The sequence below is a fragment of the Engraulis encrasicolus genome, chromosome 5 (assembly GCF_034702125.1).
Source record: "Engraulis encrasicolus isolate BLACKSEA-1 chromosome 5, IST_EnEncr_1.0, whole genome shotgun sequence".
Classification (NCBI taxonomy): domain Eukaryota; kingdom Metazoa; phylum Chordata; class Actinopteri; order Clupeiformes; family Engraulidae; genus Engraulis; species Engraulis encrasicolus.
The window spans coordinates 25,651,988-25,669,942 of record NC_085861.1 but is presented as its reverse complement, the minus strand read 5'-3'; the positions used below and the strand labels follow the sequence as shown (position 1 = coordinate 25,669,942).

The 17,955-nt window shown below is 42.2% G+C and overlaps 1 protein-coding gene across 2 annotated transcripts in view; it reads right to left on the bottom strand.

Annotated features, from left to right (window-relative positions):
• cep162 (centrosomal protein 162) overlaps nt 1–17,955 on the bottom strand; it is a 113,732-nt gene that overhangs the window by 17,288 nt on the left and 78,489 nt on the right. The window contains exons 21-25 of one of the 2 annotated variants that reach the window (XM_063199016.1): nt 12,776–12,880; nt 8,336–8,638; nt 4,388–4,573; nt 3,947–4,069; nt 2,489–2,696 (exon numbers count right to left, since the gene is read on the bottom strand). In XM_063199016.1, coding sequence (XP_063055086.1) covers nt 2,489–2,696; nt 3,947–4,069; nt 4,388–4,573; nt 8,336–8,638; nt 12,776–12,880 — 925 coding nt within the window. The remainder of the gene's footprint in view (nt 1–2,488; nt 2,697–3,946; nt 4,070–4,387; nt 4,574–8,335; nt 8,639–12,775; nt 12,881–17,955) is intronic. The other variant, XM_063199017.1, reaches the window with a different exon arrangement.

The following is a 17,955-nucleotide window of genomic DNA, read 5'->3' as shown; positions in this document are numbered from 1 at the left end:
TGTTCATAAATGGCACTGTATTGACTATTAATGATAAGGGGGCTATTAATTTTGTCCCTGCCATTTTTACACTTTTTTGTTTAAACTCATTGTGAAAATGGAAAAGTCCAAATTTAACTTATTGGATACTATCTCCATGGTGTATTCGTTTCCAGAATAACATACATTTATTAATAATGATCATTCTCAATGATCAATGAAGAGATATGTCTAATTTCAGGAGGGGGGCTAATAATATCGTCCTCAACTGTACATACGCTATATGAGAGTATGGAGAAACAAATTACGATACTCTTTTGTGATATTGATCAACTTTAGACACACAAGCACACAAAGTCACAGACAGTCTGTTTATACGCGTATGCCTAATTAGGCCCCAGTGTTGGGTCAACATGGCACATCTGTCATTCAGGACTTGCTCTAAGATAACTTATACTGTGCTGCTCTTAAGTTTACATGCCCTGGTAGGATGTTTAGATTTGTAGCCATTTTTCATAGAACATGAATAATCATATTGTCCATCACTCATGTTTTTTGTTTGAATGAAACCATTTACTGTAAAACAATTGGGTTTTATCTTTTGCAATAGTAATAACAACAGAAACAACCCAAATAAGCTTGATCATTGCATTCCCTCAAGTCAGTGCTTCATTGACAGTATTCACGTTTTAAGTCATCTAGAAAGCAAAAGATTTGTCAAAAGGCTAGATAATTGAACCCTATGAAACAAGAAAGGGTCATAAAAAGAATCGAACAAATTACGAATGTCAATTGGCACTCTTGAACTTTGAATTCAAGTGTAACATGAGGGGCTCTGTTGAAATCAATACATTTGAAATACAATTTCAGTCAGAATTGGAAGGAAACTTGTTCAGAACGACCAAAAAATAACTTGAAGAAGGTCTGTATAGGGGGCTGCCATTAGAAAGCCAATACTATACTACAAAAATGCCACAAATTATTTTCCTTATCACACAACAAATAGCAAATAAACCAATGTCAAAACCCCTGACACAGTCATTTGGAAAAATGAGACCGACACTGAACTTATTTTCCAACCACTATTAACTCTACATTTGTAGAACAGTGAACAAGGCCTATGATGAAAATTACACCATGCCTTCTGTGCAACATGGTGGTAGATCACTGATGTTATGGGGAGATTTGAGTTACAAATGCACTGGACCTTTCCCTCCACATTCAAGGAAAGATGGATACATTAACTAGATAAAAATATTATAAATTCCTAAAAAATATTTAAATGTTAAAAGGAGCAGTGTGCAGCATCAAAAACTAAGGTATGTAAACGTTTGATCAGGATCATTTGGGCAGCTTGTGTTGTGATTACGATTTTGAAAGAGTAAACAGAGGTGATTGCTTATAAATGTCTTCAGCCAGTCAATAGCAATGAATGGAGAAAAAAAGTTTTAGCGATTTCATTCTCATTCGATTCAGAAATCACTAACAAAGCATACATTCTGCCAGGGTATGAGCCACACTGTATAGAGAGCATGACTCACCTCCTTCTCTCCATTTTCCTTAGATGCTTCTTTCCACTTTCACTGTGCGAACAAGGTTAATGGAAGAAGGCCATGTTCTTTGTGCAGAATTGTGAGCGTGTTCATGTTTGTGTGCCTACATGTATGGCGCATCTGCCGCACACAGCAGGTGTTCCACAATATTACTTTGTGCAGTGGCAGACAGAAAGTGTGTGTGTGTTGTGTGTGTGTGTGTGTGTGTGTGTGATTGTGTGTGTGATTGTGTGTGTGATTGTGTGTGTGTGATTGTGTGTGTGTGATTGTGTGTGTGTGATTGTGTGTGTGTGTGTGTGTGTGTGTGTGTGTGTGTGTGTGTGTGTGTGTGTGTGTGTGTGTGTGTGTGTGTGTGTTCTTCCCTCCTGATGGTCCCCAGTGTCTGAACAGCAAGCTCCTACCTATGTGCGGTTGTGTCTGCTTATGTAACAATGTGGGCTCCAAAAGTTCCCATTAGAATACAAAACCCTGAAAAAGCGTCCTTTGCGTGTCCAGTGTGCGTCTTTGCCCCTGCGTGTTAACCTGGTGATCCCCAGAGTCCAGACAGCATGTGCATATTTCTCTCTGCAGCCTATCCATGGTGTATGTGAGCTTGTGCGTGCGCGCACACGTGTGTGTGTGTGTGTGTGTGTGTGTGTGTGTGTGTGTGTGTGTGTGTGTGTGTGTGTGTGTGTGTGTGTGTTACCTGCTGGTCCCCAGTGTCCGGACAGCCAGCCATGATTCTCCTCTCCCTCTGCAGTGTGTGTGTGTGTGTGTGTGTGTGTGTGTGTGTGTGTGTGTGTGTGTGTGTGTGTGTGTGTGTGTGTGTGTTCACCTGGCGGTCCCCAGTGTCCGGACAGCATGGTTCTCCTCTCCCTCTGCAGTGTGTGTGTGTGTGTGTGTGTGTGTGTGTGTGTGTGTGTGTGTGTGTGTGTGTGTGTGTGTGTGTGTGTGTGTGTGTGTGTGTGTGTGTTCACCTGGCGGTCCCCAGTGTCCGGACAGCATGGTTCTCCTCTCCCTCTGCAGCCTCTCCACGGTGCGCGTGAGCTCCTGCAGGCTGCGGCTCTTGGCGTTCAGCTCTGCCGTGAGCCGCTCCACACGCTGCTGCATGGCCTCCTCCGCCTGCCGCACGCTGCGCTGGGTGATGGCGCCGCCCGGGCTGCGGGGCGCCAGTGGAGCCCCCTGCTGGTGTGGTGCAGGTGGGACAGATTAGATCAGAGTCTTTATCGTCACATGGCGATACTCGTTTTCACATCAGACAAGTCAATAAATCAGGTTCAGGAGTAGTCAAGATCTTTTAAAGCATTTTTTTGTGTAGCTTTTTGGCCTTTATTATTATAGGACAGTGTGAGAGTAGACAGGAAAGGACTGGGAGAGAGAGATGGGGCAGGGTCGGGAAATGACCCCGGCCGGACTCGAACCGGGGTCCTCGTGGGCAATGTAAGCCCAAATGTGGGGGATTTAGCACCGCTGCGCCACAGCGCCCCCCCCCTAGTCAAGATCTTTTGTGACACACAGGTCATATACTGTACAAGCACATGCAGTACACGCATAGACACCATTTAAATACAGCCGTCTCCAAAAGAGTTGTCGCCTATCCATCTGTTTGGAATAACAGCTAATAACCTGACTTTCAATTAATCACTTGGCTTTAGAAGTCACTCATATGAAAGCTACAACCCTCCCGAATGAAAATATATGTACAAAAATACATTTCATGCAGCAAAGAAAGATTGACCCTTTAATGAACACAGACAGGACAGATTTTCACAAGACAAAAGTTTTGTCGCCTATCGAACATAATGTGAAAATGAGCAGATAAGTCACTTCAAAAGACTTCAAATACGCAGATCGGGTGTCATACTTGATCACTGATTCACTCTCACCTCTCCAGAAAATCAACTTTGGCCTTAGGTGTATGTTTAGGGTCATTGTAATCATGGAAAGCAACACAATGAAAATCAATGGAGGTCAATGAGAGATGGTGACATATTTGCTATACGTAGAGCAATACATTTTTAACTTCATGATTTAATCAATGATAAAAGGCCTCACACACCAGCAGCATGTATGCAGCTCCACATAAGAGCTGTATCCCTCCCATGTTTGACTTTAGGCACCATGTATTTTTTCCAGATTATTTTTCTCTAGTGAAAATCTGTCCCTTCTGTGTTCATTAAAGGGTCAATCTTTCTTTGCTGCATGAAATGTATTTTTGTACATATATTTTCATTCGGGAGGGTTGTAGCTTTCTTATGAGTGACCTCTGAAGCCAAGTGATTAATTGAAAGTCAGGTTATTAGCTGTTATTCCACACATATGGATAGGCGACAATTCTTTTGGAGACGGCTGTATATATCAAAAACACATCCACTCCTCGCCTCTACATACTTTCACCACCCCCACCCATTAACCAGCCATGCCACCATACATACATTGGAGCCGTAGTGTTGCTGCTGGAGCTTGGACAGCTGCTGCCGAAGGCTGGCCAGCTCCGTCTGCAGGGCGGCGTCATGGCTCTGGCTCTCTGCTTTCTGGCCCACAGTCTTCTTCTGGCCCTTTTAGTAGTAGAGCAAACCAACTTTTATTCATTTCAAAGGACAGTACAGCCAGAGATACTTGAAGTATATAGAGATATGTCATTGTAATAGGTTGCTATGGGCACCTAACATGACCAGGTTCCGGTCTGCCTAAAGGGGCATGTCATAATACTCCTACAATGAATAGAACAGTCCTTAGGTCTGCCTAACGGGGGATTCCCCACCCCCCCCTTGCAATAGTAGAACCCAGAAACAATGGGCCAATGGAACCTCTCTCTCTCTACTCTCTCTGGTACAGCAGCATAAACAAATGCACCAAATACACACAAAAATTACCTTCTGGGGGGAGCGAGCAGAGGCCACTAACACTGCTCCTCCCTCTTCCTCCTCCTCCTCAGGCTGGTCTTTGTCATCTTCACCTTCCTCCAACCCTCCTTCCTGGGGTCGTCCAGTCTTCCGTGGTGATTGGCAGGTCTCAGACAGCTGCCTCTGAAGTTCGGCTATCCGCTCCTCATACTTGAACTAGACACGCATGTACGTATGCACACAGAGGGATAAATATTGCAAGGTTATTCATGAAAGTAGAAATACTAGCAATCCTGATATTTCAGCAGCTACGCATACACACATTGCATGGGTGTACAAACTCGCACCAGAGACACACAAAAACACACAGACGCACAGCAAGGTCGTTTACGAAAGGTATAGCTTACAGTCATTATCGACACATAACACAGACAAGGCAAGGTTGTTTATGAACTAACACGATTTGTAACCTTCATCAGACAGATCAAAGCACAGTGAGAAGGTGAACTGAAGGATGATAAAAACCCAGTCGGGTGGTAAAAACATCATGGAAGTAGACAGCTGCGTGCCAGCACCGAAACATTTCAATGCCTCTTGATCATGTGTGCTTGAACAGTATTTTATTCACAAGTCTTCCCACTGTGTATATTTAACTCTTTCTGAATGAGGGCGGTATGCAAGACTTGTTGGGCTAGATTTAGTACATTGATTATGAAACCTCGGCAGGGCTTTTTCTGAACGGGGAAATAGGGGCGCTCCACCCTCATACCTCCGCGGGTGCGCCCTCATATTTCTTTTTCTTTAAATATATAAATTACTTTTTTGAGCGCCCCTAGTAAATTCCCCTTTCACCCCCCCGCAACCTGCCATGATGCTCCCTCATGCCAAAAATTCCTAGAAAAAGCCCTGCTCTGGAAGGAATTTTCAATTGTTTTATACACCTCAGTGCGGTTTTAAGCTAAAATCCCAAAGTATTAACAAATCTGAAACATATTATCTGAAGTATTCATATGAATAAGCCTGACTAAGGGGCTTTAATCACTAACGCATGCACGCACGCGCACACACGATTTTGATCCTGTCTTATCAGCATTGCCACAACTAGAGTACAAATGTTTCTCCTTCAATTTGAATTTTGAATCAAACATTGCTTCTTCCACAGACCCACCAATCACCCCATCACACTACAGCAACCGAGCATTCAGAGGAGTAAACAACCATATGAAAACAACAGAAACAAAAAAGCAAAGAAAAATAAATAAATAAATCTCTCTGGAAAAATTGCCATAAACAGTTTTTTTGGGCAATGTGGGATGCCAACGTGTGCACAAACACAGGATTTCAACGATCTCTTGAAAAAAACCCCATCTGCTTTTCTCTTTACAAAATTTAAATGGCAGCGTCAAATTATACCCTAGGTTATTTTCACTTGCCTGGCAGGAAGACTAAAAGCATGCGCGCCCCTCGATTTTCAGGTAAGCTCCCACATGAGATAATAGCTAACATTACTCAGCTCTCCATTGCTGGTGTTTATGGATCAAAATTGACTTCAGTGAAGCGCAAAAGATTTGGGTCGTTTTTGGTCATGGATTTTATGGGCTGAGCAAGAAGATTACTGCTCAGTGAGGATAATCTGCAGTGCACTTTCCATTTGTTTTTGTCTTCTTTTGTAAGCCACAAAACTGCCTGGTGAATATATATATGACTGATTCTACGTTTCGAGTGCGCTTTTGGCAAAAGCAAAATGTCAATTATCAGATTTAAAAAAAAAAAAAAAAAATGACCTAGATGTTTCCATAGAGTATACATTAAAGTTTTCAAACAAACAAATTGCCAAGCTTAATCGTAAATCATTTGCTAAATATTTTAATGAAAGCAAACATTTGCTTGATTATTCTGTCAACAGTGTTATGGACAAATACTGTCATATCAGCCTATATAAAAATACTACACAGTTGAAACAACATACGTTTGAAAGTTTTTATGTCCATTAGCAACAAAGTTGTCATTATGGAAAATGTGATTGTTGAGCTTCATAAGATTTTATGATTCACTGTGATACAGACTGACACTTTTTTCATTATAAATCCCTGTAACGTGTCAGGAGGGTGACTAAATTCAAATCAGACAAGACTTGCATCCCAAGTATCTGTTCATAGGATTTTTTCAACACATAAGAGACCACTAGCACAAAAAAACTTTCAAAACAGTCAACTGTGTTACGGTCAACAGTCCAGCAATGGTCAGATCTTTTGCGACTCACATCTCACATACACCATTTACGGTACATACACTCACCGGCCACTGCATTAGGAATACCTGTTCAGGGTTCCCACTCCTTTTTCATGAACAAATCCAAGCACTTTTCAAGCACTTTCAAGCACCATTTTTTTCAGTTTTCAAGCACCTTTAAATAGGTCGCCTACTAGTGGGAGGGGGATGTGTGGTTCCTCGCCCAGAAAAAAAAAATGTTTTTAAGATGCAATTTTCCTGCATTCTAATCAATTTTAAGGTGTCGAATGGCAAATCTCATCTGACATCTCACTCCCTCAGATTTTTTATGTACCTAAACAATTTACTTCTAATATTTGGTTTATTGAGTCTGACTTGACACAAATTTCAAGCATTTTCAAGCACTTCACCGAAAATTCAAGCATTTTCACAACCTTGAAAACACTTAATTGAAATTCAAGCATTTTCAAGGAATTCAAGCACCAGTGGGAACCCTGCCTGTTACAACTGTTCATTGAGGCAAATTTCTGATCAGCCAATCACATGGTGGCAACTCTATGCATTTGTGCATGTAGACATGGTCGAGATGATCTTCTGCAGCGATCTTATGCACCGAGCATAATAATGGGGAATAGAGGCTATTTAAATGACTTTGAACATGGCATGGCTGTTGGTGCCGAAAGGCTTGATTTGGATATTTCAGAAAAGACTGATCTACTGGGATATTCACACATAACAATCTCAAGGGGTTTACAAAGAAAGGTAAGAAAAATAAATAAAAAATACAGTGAGCAGCGATTCTGTGGGGAAAATGCCTTGTTGATGGCAGAGGTCAGATGAGAATGGCCAGACTGGTTGGAGCTGATACAAACGCAGCATTAAGTCAAATAACCACTCATTATAACCGAGGTATGCATAAGAGAATCCCCGATTACACAGCACATTCACTCTTGAGGCAAATGGGCTACAGAAGCAGAAAACCACATTTGGTGCCACTCCTGTCAGCTAAGACCAGGAAAATGAGGCAACAATATGGCCAGGCTCACCATAAATGACACTAGAAGATCGAAAAAATGTTTCCTTGTCTGATGAGTCTTGATATCTACTGCAACACTCAGGTGGAATGGTCAGAATTTGGCATCAACACCATGAAAACATGGGTCAACCCTGCCTTACATCAACGTTTCAGGCTGGAGGTATAATGGCATAAAGATATTTTCTTAGCACAATTCATTGGGCCAATTAATACCAATTTATCTTTGTTGGAATGCCACAGCCTACCCGAGTATTGTTGCAGACAGTTCAGGCCATTCTGAAGGGAAAAGGGGGTCCAACCCAGCACTAGAGAGGTGTTCCTAATGAAGTGGCCGGCGAGTGTACATCCACATCCACTTTTCTCTTATAGGAATGTGATGACCTCAGTTCACAAAGCTCCATCCTGGCGCTGTTTGGCATCTCTATGGCTGTGTGCTATATTGAATATGGAGTCCACATAGATAACCTTGTTTGTGCACATTTTGTTTTGTTTTATTGTTATGCCACTGGTCTTGGGCTTAGGTCGGGCTCGGACACAAAAATTGTAATTAGTCTCGGGCCCGGGTCAAATTCGAGAACTTTTTTTCGAGAAAACACACACACACACACACACACACACACACACAAAGACACAGACACAGACACAGACACACAGACACACAGACACACACACACACACCCTCTAGCTCTCGCACACACACACACACACACCTTGACTGTGTAGAACTGCTGCTCCAGGGCGCGGAGGCTGCGCTTGGCGTCCTCGTCTCGGCTCTCCAGCTCGGCCTCCAGGCGCTGGACACGACGCTGCAGCAGGATGGTGCTGTGTGGGGGGTTGGCAGACGGGGACCTGACGCCCTGCCTCTGGCTGGGGATGGTGGTGGTGGTCCTCTCTCCCTCCTCCTCATCGTCTTTCTTCTCTTCCTCTGCTGCTGATGCCGCTGCGGCTGCGTACATCAGGGCTGGCAGGGAGTTGGGGTGCCGACGCCTCAGGATCTCCTCCATCTCCTTAACCTGTCACATGCACACACACACAGACAGAGAGAGAGACAGATAGACAGACACGCATACAGTCAGGGACAGACAGAAACACAGACAAGCAGGCAGGCAGACAGGCAGGGAGAGAGACAAACACACAGACAGACAGGCAAGCAGTTAGGCAGGCAAACAGACAGACAGACAGAAAAGCATCGCTGCTCTATTTAGAGTATTTTAGCACAGTATGCAAGTCAACCTCCAGAGAGAAAAGTGAAATCAAATTCTCTCCCACACACAAGGAAGAGGTTTCTCTCTGAAGTGTCAGGCGGATTTAACTCCCACCTCCTCCCCTCCACCTCCACACTTCTTAGTCAAGTTTGAGCAGTAGCTAGCAGACGCCTCCGCACCTAAGGCTCAGATGTATGTGTGAAGGCTGAAGTATGTGTGGAAAGAGGCATAGGCATAGGAGGCAGTGTACATGCTTGAGTCATATGGTATGTATACATCATACACAGCTTCCAGAGTGTGAATTGCACTGTATACCAGTGGGTTGTGATTAAAATACAATTTCTAATGGAGTGCATAGTGGATTATGTTGTATAGCTGTGCTTGTGTGTGTGAGTGTGGCTATGTGTTAGCAGAAGTGTTAATTAAATTAAAAGTTAGTGGTAATAATTACTGTAACAGAGGTGTTACTAGCTAGTAGGAAGTGTCCGTGCGTGCGTGCGTGTGTGCATGCGTGTGTGGTTTTAAAAGCAATCTGTATGCAGTGTGTGTGCACTGCTCAGGCCAGCCGCTAAAGGGGCTCGGATGACAGGCTCCCGACCGCCTCAGGCAGCAGATCTAAACTCTCGGCAGCTAAACGCCTTTCAATTCAGCAGAGCTGAGCTACACTCTGCCCAACGAGCCATCCAGCCCACCTGCAGAGAGATGTGCTGCTCTTGGCTATGTGTGATGGCTTGTTTATGGATATGATGTGCTTACTGAGGCCAGAACGCCAGAGGCTTATTAGGTTGCTCTTTAGTTCCACCACAGAAGCATGCATACAGCCTGACGTGACGGGCGGCCCGTATCCATGGTGAGAAAAATTAACTTTCAACAAATATACTGATGGACATATGGAATGCACATCTGTTTTTTTTTTAAATTATAGACATGACTGACAGATGTGTAAAAATAACAGCAAACTGATTATCAGAGAGTATCCGTATTTGGAAGTATGGCGTTATACATGAAGATGTTGACTCTACACTGTGTGCAGAATCATTAGGAAAACAAGTTTTTTTGACCATATTGTCATTTTATGCACATTTTCCAACACCAACCTGTATGAATAAAACCCTTTGGATTTAAACATTCTATGTCATGCACACAAAAGAGAGGGTGTGACCTAAGGAGCCCGACATTCTATATCGATGTGCAGTAATTAAGAGGCAACTTCTATATTCTAATTAGGCAAAGTATATAATTTTGAACTCTTCCAAAGGGATATGGCCGTCTTGAAATTGCCAAGATGTTGGACGTTTGAACAGAAGTATCACACACACCATTACAAAGCCATCATAGTGAAAAGAAATTTAACTGCCAAAGATTGAGGATAATTAAATGTGAAACTACCAGAAAATTATTACCCTGCAGTTTTGTCATATTCTAGAACTGAAACCTATATCATGTGTCCAGAAGAACAAGGTATTCAGTATTCAGAGACATTGCCAAGGTAGGAAAGGCTGACAACAGACAACCACTCAAAAAGATAATTAAATCAAGACTGAGTCAAGAAATGAACTGGTGAAAGTGACACTTGATAGATAGGATGGATGAGCCCACGGCTGAATCCGTAATGTATACAGAGCTTCACTCAGACGCCAACAATGTGGAGGATAATGGTATAGTGTGGAATGGTTAAAAATGAGCTAGCTGCACCACTTCAGGTTGGAAAGGGGCTAAAATACATCTACTACCATACCTACTGAGAGATTCTAGAAGAACTATTTCCCAAGGAATGGTAGAGGGAAAAGTTTGCATCTTTTAAGAAGACAACAATCTTTATGCAGGACTTTGTTGGCATCTGAGTAGAACACTGTTCAAATTATCGATCCAGCCATGGGCTCATCTACCTAGACCATTAACAGTCACTTTCGCTAGTTCATGAAACCACTGAAAAATCTGCCTTTAAATTTCTTTGAAAGTTCTGTAACCACGCAACCAATATCTTGCCAATTTCAAGACAGCCACATCCCCCTGGAGGAGTTCAAAATGTTTTATAGATTTTTTTTAGAGTTTGTTAGATCTCTTTTGTGGCCCATTTTCCATGAGGAAAACAAAGTTACCTAATAGGGTGTTGGGCTCCTTTGATCACACCCTCTCTGATTATACAAATGTGCATGACCTGGAATGCTTAAATCCAATAGGTTTTCATGTTCATACAGATTGGTGCTGGAAAATATGCATAAAATGGACGATATGGTCAAAAAAACGTGTTTGCCTTATAGTTATGCACACAGCGTATCGTCTTTGTGTGTTCTGTGGCTTTATAGAATCAGTGTGGGGCGCACGAACACCCACCCACCCAACCACACACTCACAAAAAAACATGCACAAACACAGGCTACAAAAATGAATGAAATGAATTCCCTTTTCATCTGAAATGCTGATTGGTGTTATTTGTGATATTTCTCAAGCGGTGAAGGACAAAAAAGAGACAGACACGGCCTCCCTTCAGATACTGGATGGCAGGCGCTGACGGCACTGCAACTAACATTCAAAGACTCAAAGACTCCTCTGTCTGCATCCCTAAAGAGCTACGCCAGCCTGGAAAAAAACTAAACCTTCACCCTTCAGGCAGACCTGAATACTCTCTGCATAAACAAGCTCCCTCTACAGAGGCGAATGAGCGCTGACATGACAGCAGCCCCTGAGGTAATTTGAAAATTACTCCTGGCAAGTGAAAAAATACATGTATGAATGACTATTCGGTTAAAAATAGCCATGTGTCAAAAAATAAAAGTAGCCACAGCCGTAGGTGAGTGTTAAATGAAGAGATAATTATTAGGACTGCATGAATAGGTGCTGAGTTAGATGAGAGGAAGGAAAACCCAAGGACAACATGCAAGGCTTACATACAGTACATAACAAAAGGAAGCCCTCATATTATACACAACTAGGACATGTACGTATATAAAAAAAGAGGAATACAACCTATATTTATAACTTAGATATGTTTCATTAAAAACGGGGGGGGGGGGAGAGATGAGTCATTGGACATAACAGGTAGATGACCAGAGATTGGTTGCAATCATTATAGTGTATCGGGTAATAACTAGCAAAACTGTTCAGGTCAGGGTGGAGCGACCATATAGAATACATTCCCAAGGTCAGTGTTTTTCTGAACTACCTAGTTCAAGTTCAGTTCATAGATACTCAAAGTGAACAGTTCACGTTCAAAGTTCACAATTTTAATTGTGAACTAGTTCAAAGTTCAGTTCATTTTAAAAACATTTTCGTGAAATATTCAAATAAATAGGCCTATTTTTTTTCACACCACGAGCTACAAATCATACATTCTTTGAAACTGACTACACATTTGCTCTTGACGCTGCAATTGTGGGTTTCATACCAGGTGATGAAACTTGCAGCATGCAGTACAGACAAGGTAGACCAGTTCTAGCCTAGTGCAATGAAGTCTACTAGCATTTCAATAAATTAATAAATAAATAAATAATATATGAAGAGTTCAGATGCAAAACCCCCTAACTCCATTTCTTAAGACCTGCACTTCTATATTTTTAGAGAACCCCATTGTTGGTTTGGTTTACATTCATGTACTAAACCAATGCTCGCTTAGACCTGAATAACTTCGGAATGGAATACGCTAGGAACAAACTGTAAAAACATATAGACAGCCTTCGAACAAGCCCTGACATGTGTCTGTAGGTTTTAAGACAAAATATTCGGTGGCTGTTCAAAAAGTGACAAAAAATGATGAAATTGGCTGGGAGTCTACAGCTAAAATTCCAAAAAACGGCTGGTATTCAATGTGTTAAAAAAAATCAGAGTTCAACCCTCTCTGCACTAAGCGTTTCTCAATTAAGCAGACCCTCTGTACAAATGAAAGTGGTACAAGGACATGGAAATAGCAGGCTAGAGCCGGACCCCCCAGTCAGAGTGTTTTACCTGTCTCTCCAGGTCCATGATCCTCTTGGCGTCCGCTGCCCTCTCCTTCGCCTTCCTCGCCTGCTGACACGCCTTAGTCTCCACCTGAGACATCAGACTCTTCACCTGTCACACAAGACAAGGCAAGGCAAACATAATTCTATTACGCATTCCATACACATAGGCAGCTCAATGTGATTTGCAGATATAAAAGAACAAGGACACACACACACACACACACACACACACAAGGACACACGCTCAATTAATCATTGACTTAGATAATCGAGCAGTACGAGTGAAAAAAAATCGAAGGAATTTGGAGAAAGAGGTGTGTGTGTGTGTGTGTGTGTGTGTGTGTGTGTGTGTGTGTGTGTGTGTGTGTGTGTGTGTGTGTGTGTGTGTGTGTGTGTGTGTGTGTGTGTGTGTGTGTACCCAAAACTTAATTAAAGTATTGAGCTGAGGATATTCAGTTACGCAAGGCTGCTAAGGCACACTAACTGCCATCCAAGCATCGAGTATGAGGAGGAATCTGCATGGTTTAAGCCTTTTCACATTAATACATGCTATCATTATTTTATTGTTGTGAATCTGCCACAGTTCTTTGAAGTGTATGGGATTCTTTTGCATCGAGTAATCTAGGCTATTAACCAAGGACTATTTTGGGATTTGATGATTCCCATACACAGTCTACACTGGCTTTCTGACACCACTTATTTCCATGTAAATTTTATCCCTCTGCATTGACACCACAGCGCCTGCGTTTTCTCAGCGTTATGCTTGGATAAGGATATGGAAATAGAAGCTTGTGTGAGGGAAGAAGAACAGAGCAGTCGCTAAAGTGTGTGTGTGTGTGTGTCTGTGTGTCTGTGTGTCTGTATGCTCACATACGCAAGCAAGTGCCTTGATGTCTTTGGCAGTGACATTCCACTCCTATTCTGGCAGTGTCACAGAGACACAGAGAATTGCGAAAATTGTATGCTGTCTATCTCTCGGTTTCATCTTATTTCATCAGCTGCCTCTACCATACACCAGCACTATTGCTCTTAGCTTCATCTCAACCACCAGGAGTCCATATGTCTGTCTAATTGCAAACATAAAAGCAAGTCAATGCCTCACATCCAAGTACAAAACTTTATATAATGGTTCCCTTTTCAGTGTATGCACTGAGGAGCAAATCAATCTGCCCCGAGGGCTCACTAAGATCAATAAGTGAGATAATGGTAGGGTTTTATTATTTCTTGAACCAAGCATTGACAACAATGGGCTGGGCCAAGTAAGAATGTGGTCTCATGGGAACAGCAGAGTTGTGGTGTTACCTGATAAGTGAAGCGTGTGGATTTTTCGTGACCAGTGGGACGTTAGGGGCCCTGAGGCAGCCCAGGTCTCAACTGGCCAGTGGGGTGCAGTCTTGGCCTTAAAGTGATACTGTCCCATTTTTGGAAATAAGCTTATTTTACACCTCCCCTTGAGTTAAATAATAAGGTTTTACTGTTGTTCTGTACTTTCAACCGTTCTCTGGGTATGGCAGTGCAAATTTTACCTCCATGCAAGCAGTTAACATTGAGTCCTATGAGACCAGCTCGCGGCCAACTGGTCTCACAGGACTCAATGTTAACTAATAGCTTGGAGGTAAAATGTGCACTGCCATAACTAGAAAACGGTTGGAAGTACAGGAGAACGGTAAAAGCCTATTATTTAACTCAAGGGGAGGTGTAAAATAAGCTTATTTCCAAAAATGGGACAGTATCACTTTAACTGGCTGGCTAGCAGAGGAGCACTTTCACCTGGCCAGCTAAGTAGTGTTCTCACCAGTTCCTGGAACTGGTTACCTCCGCCAAGAACGTTGTGTTTCGGTTGCTTTGGTTCGTTTATCTGCTTGACAGCAGGATAACTCAAAAAGTTATGAATGGATTTTGATTAAATTTTGTGGAGTTGGAAATGACAAAAGGAACAAGTGATTACATTTTGGTGGTGATCTGTATCGTTCCGTAACAGGATTTTTTTTTTTTTTTAAAGGGACACTGTGTGAGATTTTTAGTTGTTTATTTCCAGAATTCATGCTGCCCATTCACTAATGTTACCTTTTTCATGAATACTTAACACCAGCATCAAATTAAAAGTATTCATTTTGACTGGAAAAATTGCACTTTTCATACACGAAAAGGGGGATCTTCTCCATGGTCCGCCATTTTGAATTTCCAAAAATAGCCATTTTTAGCTGCAAAAATGACTGTAATTGGACCATACTAGTATATACAGTGCCCTCCATAATTATTGGCACCCCTGGTTGAGATGTGTTAAAAGCCTTAAAATAAATTCAGTGTTTATTGCAGAAGAATACTGTCACACTGAAAATTGTAGGAAAATGTAGCCTTCAACTCAAATGAATTGTAAGAAAATAAAAAAATCCCTGACTGAAAAATAATTATTTTTCATTAAATCACCTGTTCCACAATTATTGGCACCCTTAACAATTCCCAGGAAATAAATATAATTGAAGCATTTCTGTCATTTATACAGTAGTTTACAAAGTTTACCAGAGTATGTAGGAACATTTAATTAGTAATTCATCACTTCCTGTTTCCCTGGGGTATAAATATGACGTGACACCGAGGCCATTTCTCTTATCCACTCTTAAACATGGGAAAGACAAAGGAACACAGCATACAAGTGAGGCAGATGTGCGTCGACCTTCACAGGTCAGGCAGAGGCTACAAGAAGATTGCCACTCAACTGCAGCTGCCCATATCCACTGTGAGAGGAATAATTAACAAGTTCAAAACAACTGGAACAGTGGTAAACAAGCCTGGACGAGGACCCAAGTTTATTTTGCCACCACGCACAGTGAGGAGGATGGTAAGAGAAATCAAAAGATCTCCAAAGCTCACTGTTACAGAATTACAACACATGGTAGCATCCTGGGGTCACAAAGTCTCCAAATCAACCATCAGGCGCTGTCTACACGCCAACAAGCTGTTTGGGAGGCATGCACGGAGAAAACCTTTCCTCACTCACAATCATAAATGCAAGCGTCTGGAGTTCGCCAAGCGGTATTGGGGCTTCAACTGGGACCGTGTGCTTTGGTCAGATGAGACCAAGATTGAGCTTTTTGGCAACAAATACTCTAAGTGGGTCTGGCGTACCACGAAAGATGCGCATGCTGAAAAGCACCTCATACCCACTGTGAAGTATGGGGGTGGGTCAGTGATGCTGTGGGGCTGTTTCGCTTCCAAAGGCCCTGGGAACCTTGTTAGGGTGCATGGCATCATGAATGCTTTGAAATACCAGGACATTTTAAATCAAAATCTGTTGCCCTCTGCCCGAAAGCTGAAGCTGGGTCGTCACTGGGTCTTTCAGCAAGACAATGACCCTAAACATATGGCCACATCTACACAGAAATGGTTCACCAGACACAAAATCAAGCTCCTCCCATGGCCATCTCAGTCCCCTGACCTCAACCCCATTGAGAACCTGTGGGGTGAGCTGAAGAGGAGAGTACAGAAGAGAGGACCCAGGTCTCTGGATGATTTAGAGAGATTCTGCAAAGAGGAATGGCTGAAGATCCCTCTTTCTGTCTTTTCCCATCTTGTGAAACATTATAGGAGAAGATTAGGTGCTGTTTTGTTGGCAAAAGGGGGTTGTACAAAATATTAACACCAGGGGTGCTAATAATTGTGACACACATTATTTGATGTCAAATAATTATTTCTTTATGTGGGATTTTTTCCCCACTGAATAAATGCACTTGTATTGAAGGTTGGATTTTTCTCTTTTTTTCCATTAAGGTCCCATATTATTTAGAAAAAAAATAAAATAATTGGAAGCTAAAAAACACATCTCAACCAGGGGTGCCAATAATTATGGAGGGCACTGTATTTGTTTATTACTTAGTAAACTTTCATGTAAAGATCAAATTTGGCAATAGGCAGTCCAGTTTCAATGCACAGCATAGTTGCAGTACCTTTTTTGACCATTCCCTGCACAGTGTCCCTTTAAAGTGGAAATGAAGCAGTGACCTAATATAAGGGTCTATAACACCAGTAAGATAAGCCAGAAAATATTTTTTTTTTTGAAGTCTGAAATTTAAGCCGTTAATAAAAAAAATAAAGCACAAACACGTAACGTTTCTGTTAACGTTTCCAGCCAACAGCGGGTGACGTCACGCGAATGGTAGTGTCCTATTCCTAATGCTGTTATGATAGTAGTGAATTAAACATTTGGGACTTGCGTGGCTGATTATGAGCTTATTTGCTTAACCCAAAAGAAGCAAGAATAAGTGTTTGGATGGGACAGAACAAATATGAGGCATGAAGGCAGACAAGACATCCCATCACACGAACCACAGGTAAACAAGCAGCTTTTTTTTTTGCTAAGGTGACAAGTCGCTAACAAATTTTGGTATGAGCCAACATGATCACTGTTCATAATCGTGCGATGTCGTGCAATGTTGCAGTTCCCTACCTTCATCTTCCGATGATTTCGCCAACATTTTCCAAGCACCTGAATTAGACTACTTTGACATCTCCGTGCCCATGTTTATCGGTGTTATCCAGTCAACAATAATCCAAGGCAACAACGCCATTCCAGCCAGTTTGAGGATGCATCCGCGACTTCAATAACATAATAGTTTACTACAATAGATGCAGCTACTTTAAGCATGCCATAACTTAATGTAGGCCATGATAGTTTAACGTGTCATTTCCCGTGGCATCAACTTCAAATCCCCAAAGCTCCTCCAACTCCGAGAGCGAGACGAGAGAGGGGATGGGATAGCCACACACACAGGCTGCGTCCCTTCCCTTCACAAAGCTTTCCAAACTTTCGCCAATTTTGCAAGTTATTTTCTATTACTGAATTGAACCACATAGCCAACTTAAAGACATGGGCTTTCAGATTAGCGTCCAACAATGCAGGAAAAAGACGTTATTGGTGACGGTCTGTCACTACAAACCTATGAGATCGAGCAGCCCCAGTCCTGACTCCTGTCCTATGGTGGATGCAATGGGTGGATGGCTGCAGCTATCCCACCATGCTCGTAGCAAAGGCTTTTTGACACAAAGTGATAATGACACTTGGCATTTCTCTTTCATCTGATAGTAGGTATATAACATAGAAAACCCAGGGACAATGTAAAATGAACCCCTCGCGCTTCTTCAATTTTACTGCCACGATTAGAGTCAGTTAGCGCTGTAGTTAGC